At 42.8% G+C, this 9,737-nt stretch overlaps 1 protein-coding gene across 1 annotated transcript; it reads left to right on the plus strand.

Annotated features, from left to right (window-relative positions):
- Window positions 1–454: 454 nt before the first annotated feature.
- Window positions 455–964, plus strand: LOC124688253 (probable calcium-binding protein CML20). The gene has a single exon (XM_047221954.1). The coding sequence runs from the start codon at window positions 455–457 to the stop codon at window positions 962–964; it is 510 nt and encodes a 169-aa protein (XP_047077910.1).
- Window positions 965–9,737: the final 8,773 nt, after the last annotated feature.

Below are 9,737 nucleotides of genomic sequence, written 5' to 3' on the forward strand. Positions count from 1 at the left end.
ACTAAAATGCATCTACATGATTCAAAGGCGTGTGCAATTTTTATTTTGAGAATGTGCGCGATATACTTATATTCATATTTTGAAGAGGGGATATCGATTTTGTGTGCAGCACGGCTAAGAAATTCCAAAACAGGTCGAGAAAAATATGGTGCTCCTTCCATTCAGAAATAAGTGAATACGGATATATCTAGTTTAATACTGGCATGTTTCGTAACTTGTCTTTGGTATAGACAGACACGGAAACAATGTTACCATATGGCATATGCGCAAGGGCACGTATTGAGAGACCTAGCCTCTCGCGTGTCCGATTCAATCAAAACTCACGTGGTTACAGCCCTATATATAAATGAAATTAAACCCCATGGCCCAAACCAAAAAGCCTAAAACACCAGACCCAAGAACACAAGGAAACGCACGCCCTAGCTAGCCGGGACGGAACCCACCTCGATCGATCATGGGTCAAGCCGTCTCCGCTGATTCTTCCTCCAGCCGCCGCCTCTCCCAGCCACGCCCGCTGGCTCCTCAGGCTTGCGTGCCTGCGAAAGCAGCAAAGGACGCCGACACAGAGCTCATGCGTGTCTTCAAGAGCTTCGACGCTGACGCTGATGGCCGCATCTCGGCCTCCGAGATTCAGAAGCTGCGCAGGTGCACGACCGCGGAGGCGAAGGAGATGGTCGCCGCGGTGGACAGCGACGGGGACGGGTTCATCAGCATCGAGGAGTTCGGGGCACTGCTGGACGACGGGGAGTCTGACGCGCTACGCATGGCTTTCCAGGAGTACGACGAGAACGGGGACGGGATGATCACCGCGGAGGAGCTGTTCAGAGCGCTGCGACGGGTGCTCCCCGACGAGGATCTGACGGTCGAGAAGTGCTCCGAGATGATAGCCGGGGTAGACAAGGACGGCGACGGCCTCATCTCCTTCGACGAGTTCAAGGCCATGATGGGGACCAAGAGCTCGTGATTGATCCGTTCGTCGTCCGGTTGTTTCTTCTGAATCGTTTGTTGATGCGCGTAGGGAGCAACTGCAGTTAGTGTAAGGGTTGGAAATTTTCGCGTTACAATTCTAATGAGATAATTAGTTTTTAGGTTTTAGTACTGGAATTTCGATTTTGAGGTGAGTCTTTTGAAAAATCTGTAAACGTTGTATGGTGCTAGGAACTTTTGCAAAATCCTTGGATGCCATTAACTGGCTGTGTTCTTCATTAATCCATGTTGCTTGCGTAAAGCTCTTTCATCACATTATTTCAATTTCAGTTTCAATTTTGATCGCATTCCAAACGATATTGACGGCAAAAAGGAAGGTACCTTGGTGTAGATCGGTATTTTTTTCTTCTTTTGTTTGCCAAGTTCGGGCATTTTCTTTTGCTCATGTTTCTACTCATGTAGAAAAAGACATTATCCCGAGAATAGAAACATAGGTCGCCTTGAAAGAAACATAGTGGGATGTGGGAAAACAGCTCATTTCCCCCTCCCCATCTCTCTCGCATGAATAGTACCTTGAGGGTAGTCCTCCCTCCGTCGGCTCCTCTCTCCTTCTCCTCCGGCAGCCTCGCCGGCTTGAGTGACTGGGAGAGAGGAGGCTGGTTCCCCTATGTACATAGTAGTCTAGGTCTTGTATTTGTTTCCCATGTGGAGTATGGCGTTATATCGGTGACTGGAGTGCTCTCAGTACTTGCAGGCGGCGTCGGGCGCCCGGTGATGGAGATCTTGCTGGCGGTGGCGACGTGGTGCCTATGACTCCTACTCAGGCCCTTCCTCCCCGGTCCTTCAATAAGCTTGAGGCCATGGCTCTGGTTCTAGGGTTTGGAACCATGGCAGGTCTTCTATGCAGATCGATGGCGATTGCTGAAGATTCGGATCTCCCTGCAAGCTTCTCGCCAGGGTGGTGAGCACGGCTCGGAGCTCCTACTCTTCAGCAACCTGCAGCGAAGCCGCTCTCGTGAGTTCTCATGCTCGTCGCCACCGACATCAGCTTTGCTTGCCTCCCCGAGTTCGTGGCAGGAACTATGGGTTAGGTGGTAGGTTGATTCTCCTGGCATGGTGGTGGCGTGCATCTGTGGCTCTGCTTGAGTGGCTTTGGAGTTCAAGAACTTGTTCTTCTCGGAGCATCTCTTCTGCGTCTAAAAAGATGGCGCTGAAATCGATGGCCAAGATGGCCTTATAAACGCTGGTGTGTTCCGACATGTTTTCAACCTCCGTTCAGAGACCCTTCTTCAACTCAGGCGCCGAGAGTTTCGCCAGGCTGGAGGCAAGTGGTTTCATCCCCATCTTCGTCCATGGCTGCAGCGCGCTAAGTTCTCTGCTCCACAGTGGGGAAGAGGATGGACTAGATTGCAATCTCAAATCTTTTGGCAAGGTCCTTTCTACAAATACTAGGGATTTAGGTGTAATTTTCTTATTTTTTGGGGTCCTTTGTAACAAAATTGTACCTCCACTGTTATTTTATTGAAAGGTTCGAGCCCCCTCTAGGACGCTCCGCTATTCAAAAAATAAACATAGCGCGGCGCCTCCTTAATTGGTTGGTTCTTCCTTCGGTCGGACTTGTCATTGTCGGGAAGGGTGAGGAACCTAATCTATACGTGCATTTTTTTTTAATAAAAGTAGGGTTTTGGTAGCTGTATTCTTTTGGTATTCTTTTTGGCATAATAGACATGTATATGGTTTGGTATCTATGTTATTTTTCTTCAACTTCCTTCACAAAATTACAAAATTATGTTATAAAAAAGAGTTAGAATACCTCAAAGATTCGCTCGTTTAGTTTAGACTTTATATTTTAATCCCTATGGTCAGCTTGGATTTTTTTAATCGTTGTGGTTTCCTCCCTCATCGTTGACTTCATAGACCAACTTTTATTTTTTAATCACTATGGACATCGAAGATTTTTTTTTACCATGGGCTCATGTTGTGGTTTAAAATAGTAACGTAGCATCCTAAATGTTGGAATCTTAAATAAAAATAAGTTGATTGAAATGTTTGATTTTGGTAAAAATTCTGCAGGAAAAAAAAACTTTTCAGTACTAGTTTGATTTTTCTCAGTTTTGACTTAAAACTTATATTATATGAGTGAATTAACATGACTATCCAACTTCTTTTGTAACTTTTTTTGACCATTTAAGTTATATAGAAACATTTAAAATAATTACCCAACCATACTTGACATGATAAAGAGAGGGAATAAAGGTACTTGCACAAATTATGGTGGAGTAAATTTTGATATGTCCATTCCGCTATTAAATTCTCTAATTCAATTCGTGGACTTTGTCAAACATTTCTGAAACACATACATACAGTTCTTTAAGTTGGAGAGATCGGATTTTTCTCCTTTTTTGATTTTTCTTGAGGGCTTGAGGATTAATGGTGGTCCGACACGTGTGCTTCCTGGCTGGTTTGCTCCGCCTGTGATTTTCTCTGTATGTTTCAGGGTCGTGTAGTGTTTCACTTTCGCATGTTGATTTGTTTGTTGTGTTGACATGTGTAGTGGGTGTCTATGTTTCCCTCGTGAATTTGAAGTTGGTGCTATAGTCATGTTCTGCAGGTTGATGTCTATGTTAGGGTATTTATGTGACTGAATTTTGTGTTTGGTTCTAATGATTGTTCACAGCATGCATGCACGTGTAGTTTTTTGTTTCCTTGCAGTGTCTTTCCCATTTGTTCCCTTTTTGTTTCTGACAGATTCATGAACGTGTTGGCTTGGTTAAAGCGGTGGCGTTGATTCCTAATATCCAACAATCCAGAAGTATTGGACTGGTGCTATGTGCTATTGACGCGTGGATTGGACTATGCATCGTTGCCAACTTCCATCCTCCTCCGAGCCTTTACCTCCCTCCGGTCTACACCCATGGCACCGATATATATCCTCCACCGACCTCCAGCCCGCACTCATGGAGGATGCCGTCCAGGGATGTCATGCACCATGTACCTCAACTCGCTCGCCGTCTCTGCCTTGGCGGCACCAGCGAGCTCGCACTCATGGAGGCTGCCATCTAGGTATGTCATGCACCCGCCTCAGCGTACACTCTGTCACCGGCAACGCCTTCGTGTCCACTCTGCCACGGCAAACGCCTTCGCACGCCAGTGCGTCGGCTCTGGCACCTTCCCGCTGATGCACAACATGCTGTAAAGAGCTCTGGCCCTCCCATGGACGCCTTTATTCAATCAAACATAATCATTAATCCAAAAGGGTATGATATAACCCCAATGATATTAGATTTAGTGCAATCTAAGATGTTTGCAGGAGATGATACTGAAGATTCATATGGGCATGTTGAATATTTCTAAGATGTTTGTGTGACTTTCAATTTAAGTATCTTTACTGCAGATGAGGTTAAGTTTAAACTATTTGGAGAAAATATTACTGATAAAACCCAAGCTTGGTATAATGATTACCCCACTTTAAATTCTTCTGAATGGAGGGTATTGTCTACTAAATTCCTTCAGATATTCTTTCCAGAAACCAGGTCCCTTGGAGCGAGCTAGGCGGATGATTACAAACTTTAAAAGTCTACCGCAAGAGAGCTTGTATGAAAAGCTACTCGAGATTCAGGGAGATTCTTAGCAATTGTCCCCATCATGATTTCCCACCTTAGTTAATTATACACACTTTCTATGCATGAGTTAATGTTTATTAGACTTACTTACTGATGAATCTTTTACTGGGTATGGAGTTGATAAGGCTTGGAACTTATTAGAAATCATACCCAAAGATAGTAAAGACCTGATGAAAAGTCCCTAATAGAGCTAGAATCTATTAGCAAATTTATGCAGTCTAAAAAGATTGTTGAATTGCTTGGTAATAAAAAACTTCATCCTAAAGATATCATTCATATTGTTAAAGGTTATGCTAAACATATGCAACTCCCTAATGATTGGGAACATTATGAACCCTCATCTAATAACATGTCTTCACAGAAAATCCCAACAGGCAAGCAGATTGCGGAGAAGGTGTATAAAACAGAAGAGTTATCATGTTTGCCTAAGCAAAAGCAAGTTGATGAAATGTGGAAAAGTAAGCCTAAGAAATTATCAAGAAATTTAGGGGAGATCAAGACAAACATAGATATAGTAAAGGAACTTCTTGAACCCGAAGGTATTGAAGATGAGGAGGTGAGGATCAATTGTAAATCCTCTCAACCTATAGGAGGAAGACCACAAGCTTGCAGAAGAGAAAGTGAAGATCAAATTTAAAGAACTTAAAAAAATTCCTTATGAAAAGAAGGCCGGAGTTGAGGAGGAGAAAACTATTGAAGAATTGGATGTTATCTACTTTAACATTCCTCAGAATGAACTGGAAAGAAGCTTGATGAATGATGAGTCAATTCCAAATGAAGGTAAGAAGGAATTAGATGATATTTTGAATAACACGTCAGAAGCAGAAGACCTTCGGAATTCTGAATATGAAGAATTGGTAAGGAAGGGAGATGAGGAACTGCCACCGCTGGAATTAAAACCCCTTCCTGTAGATTTAAGGTATGAATTCCTAGATGAAGAAAAGAAAATCCCAGTGATAATAAGTAGTAAACTTTCTTTTATGGAAATTAAATCTTTACTAGATGTGCTTATTAAGCATTGTAAAACTTTTGGGTACTCTCTTAATGATATTAAAGGCATATATTCTTCAATAATAATTCATAGGATAATCATGGAGAATGATGCTAAACCTTTTGTGGATACACAAAAGAGAATGAACTGTAAAATGAAAAAAGTTATAAGAAAAGAAATCATTCGCTTACTTGACGCTGGTATAATTTACCAAATTTTGGATAGCGAGTGGTAAGTCCTGCCCGTTGTATGCCAAAAGATGGAGCAATAACTATCATTAGTAATGATGAAAATAGTCTTATCCCCACAAGAACTATAACTGGCTATAGTATGTGCATAGTCTTCGGGAAGTTGAATACAGATACTAAAAGGAACCACAAACCACCACCTCTAATGGAGTAGTCTTGGAAAGGCTTTCAGGTAACTCTTATTTTTGTTTTCTTGATGGTTATTCAGGGTATATCCAAATCCCCATTCAACCCGAAGACAAACAGAAAACAAATTTTACTTTCTCATATGGTGCTTATGCTTATAGATTACCGCCTTATGGTTTGTGTAATGCTGCTGTAACTTTTCAAGAATGTGCTTTAAAATATTTGACAATTTTTTTGAAAATGTTGTGGAAGTACTTATGAATGATTTCGTTGTATATAACAATAATTTCGTAAGTGCCTCTACAATCTTGATCAAGTTTTGTAGGAATGTAGGAAAGCAAAGTTGGTCCTTAATTGGGAACAATGTCGTTTCATGGTAAGAGAAGGTAAAGTCTTTGGTCATAAAGTTTCCGAGAAAGGAGTTGAGATAGATAGCTCAGGACTTGAACCATTAAAACGATTACCTACACCACAAGATATTAAATGGTTACAAAACTTTGTTGGACATGCAGGGTTCTATAGGCGTTTTATTATAAACTTTGCTAGCTTAGCCGCCCCTTTGACCTATTTGCTTCAAAAGGATGTTCCATTTATTTTTGACGATGAATGCATCACTTCTATTGAGCAGTTAAAAGCAGCCTTAATAACAACACTTATTATACAACCATTTGAAATAATGTGTGATGCTAGTGATTATGCAATAGGTGTTGTCTTGGGGTAACGAGATGGAAAGAATCTGAGTGTTATTCAATATGCAAGTCGACTTTAATTGATGATCAAAAGAACTATGCAACAACTGAGTAAGAATTTCTTGCAATTCTCTTTGCTTGTGACAAATTTAGATCTTGTATTATTAACTTTAAAGTAAAGATACATACTGATCATTGCTTGTGACGATAAAGCACACGTCCGTTGGGAACCCCAAGAGGAAGGTATGATGAGTACAGCAGCGAGTTTTCCCTCAGTAAGAAACCAAGGTTATCGAACCAGTAGGAGATGAAGGCCACGTGAAGGTTGTTGGTGAAGGAGTGTAGTGCGACGCAACACCAGGGATTCTGGCGCCAACGTGGAACCTGCACAACACAATCAAACTACTTTGCCCCAACTTAACAGTGAGGTTGTCAATCTCACCGGCTTGCTGAAAACAAAGGATTAAACGTATGGTGTGGAGAATGATGTTTGCTTGCAGAGAACAAAAGAGAACAATGATTGCAGTAGGTTGTATTTCAGATGTAAAAGAATGGACCGGGGTCCACAGTTCACTAGTGGTGTCTCTCCAATAAGATAAATAACATGTTAGGTAAACAAATTACAGTTGGGCAATTGACAAATAGAGAGGGCATAACAATGCACATACATATCATGATGACTACTATGAGATTTACTTAGGGCATTACGACAAAGAACATAGACCGCCATCCAGCATGCATCTATGCCTAAAAAGTCCACCTTCGGGTTAGCATCCACACCCCTTCCAGTATTAAGTTGCAAACAACAGACAATTGCATTAAGTACCGTGCGTAATGTAAACAATACAAATATCTTTAGACAAAGCATTGATGGTTTATCCCTAGTGGCAATAACACATCCACAACCTTAGGGGTTGTTGTCACTCCCCCAGATTCAATGGAGACATGAACCCACTATCTAGCATAAATACTCCCTCTTGGAGTTACAAGTATCAACTTGGCCAGAGCCTCTACTAGCAACGGAGAGCATGCAAGATCATAAATAACACATATATGATAGATCAATAATCAACTTGACATAGTATTCCATATTCATCGGATCCCAACAAACACAACATGTAGCATTACAAATAGATGATCTTGATCATGATAGGCAACTCACAAGATCTAAACATGATGGCATAATAGGAGAAGACAACCATCTAGCTACTGCTATGGACCCATAGTCCAAGGATGAACTACTCACGCATCAATCCGGAGGCGGGCATGGTGATGTAGAGCCCTCTGGTGATGATTCCCCTCTCCGGCAGGGTGCCGGAGGTGATCTTCAGAACCCCCCGAGATGGGGTTTGATACGTCTCCAACGTATCGATAATTTCTTGTGTTCCATGCCACATTATTGATGTTATCTACATGTTTTATGCACACTTTATGTCATATTCGTGCATTTTCTGGAACTAACCTATTAACAAGATGCCGAAGTGCCGGTTCTCGTTTTCTCGCTGTTTTTGGTTTCGAAATCCTAGTAACGAAATATTCTCGGAATCGGACGAAATCAACGCCAAAGTTCCTATTTTCATCGGAAGCATCCGAACACCCGGGAAGGACCGGAGGGGGCCACGGGGCCACCAAACCCTAGGCCGGCGCGGCCGAGAGGGGGCCGCGCCGCCCTATGGTGTGGCCCCCCGTCAGCCCTCCTGCGCCGCCTCTTCGCCTATATAAAGCCCCTGGATCAGAAAACCCGATACCAATTGACGAAACCCACGGAAACCTGCCGGAGCCGCCGCCATCGCGAAGCCAAGATCCGGGGACAGGATCTCTGTTCCGGCACGCTGCCGGAGCGGGGAAGTGCCCCCGGAAGGCTTCTCCATCGACACCGCTGCCATCTCCACCGCCATCTTCATCACCGCTGCTGCTCCCATGAGGAGGGAGTAGTTCTCCATCGAGGCTCGGGGCTGTACCGGTAGCTATGTGGTTCATCTCTCTCCTATGTAGTTCAATACAATAATCTCATGAGCTGCCTTACATGATTGAGATTCATATGATGATGCTTGTAATCTAGATGTCATTATGCTAGTCAAGTGAGTTTTACCTATGTGATCTCCGGAGACTCCTAGTCCCACGTGTGTAAAGGTGACGAGTGTGTGCACCGTGTGGGTCTCTTAGGCCATATTTCACAGAATACTTACTCATTGAATGGCATAGTGAGGTGCTTATTTATATCTCTTTAAGATTGCAGCATGTTGTATCACAATTTATCCATGTGCTACTCTAGTGATTTGTTATTAAAGTAGTTTATTCCTCCTGCATGTGTGCAAAGGTGACAGTGCGTGCACCGTGTTAGTACTTGGTTTATGCTATGATCATGATCTCTTGTAGATTATGGAGTTAACTATTGCTATGATAATATTGATGTGATCTATTCCTCCTACATATGCATGAAGGTGACAGTGTGCATGCTATGCTAGTACTTGGTTTAGTAGTGTTGATCTATCTTACACTAAAGGTTACTTAAACATGAGCATTATTGTGGAGCTTGTTAACTCCGGCATTGAGGGTTCGTGTAATCTTACGCAATGTGTTCATCATCCAACAAAAGTGTAGAGTATGCATTTATCTATTCTGCTATGTGATCAATGTTGAGAGTGTCCACTAGTGAAAGTGTAATCCCTAGGCCTTGTTCCTAAATACTGCTGAGTTACTACTGCTTGTTTACTCGTTTCTATCGCGTTACTATCGCTGCAATACCACCACCATCAACTACACGCCAAGCACTTTTCCGGCACCGTTGCTACTGCTCATACTTATTTATACCACCTGTATTTCACTATCTCTTCGCCGAACTAGTGCACCTATTAGGTGTGTTGGGGACACAAGAGACTTCTTGCTTTGTGGTTGCAGGGTTGCATGAGAGGGATATCTTTGACCTCTTCCTCCCCGAGTTCGATAAACCTTGGGTATCCACTTAAGGGAAACTTGCTCGCTGTTCTACAAACCTCTCGCTCTTGGAGGCCCAACACCGTCTACGGGAAAGGAGGGGGAACGTAGACATCAAGCACTTTTCCGGCGCCGTTGCCGGGGAGGAAAGGTAAAAAGGCTCTCATACTACGGTCTCAGGTAAAGTATTTTTCCG

This window comes from Lolium rigidum, chromosome 2, assembly GCF_022539505.1.
Source record: "Lolium rigidum isolate FL_2022 chromosome 2, APGP_CSIRO_Lrig_0.1, whole genome shotgun sequence".
Lineage (NCBI taxonomy): Eukaryota > Viridiplantae > Streptophyta > Magnoliopsida > Poales > Poaceae > Lolium > Lolium rigidum.

Excerpts from the sequence above, each read along its gene's own strand:
- LOC124688253 (XM_047221954.1), top strand. The coding sequence starts at position 455 with ATGGGTCAAGCCGTCTCCGCTGATTCTTCCTCCAGCCGCCGCCTCTCC.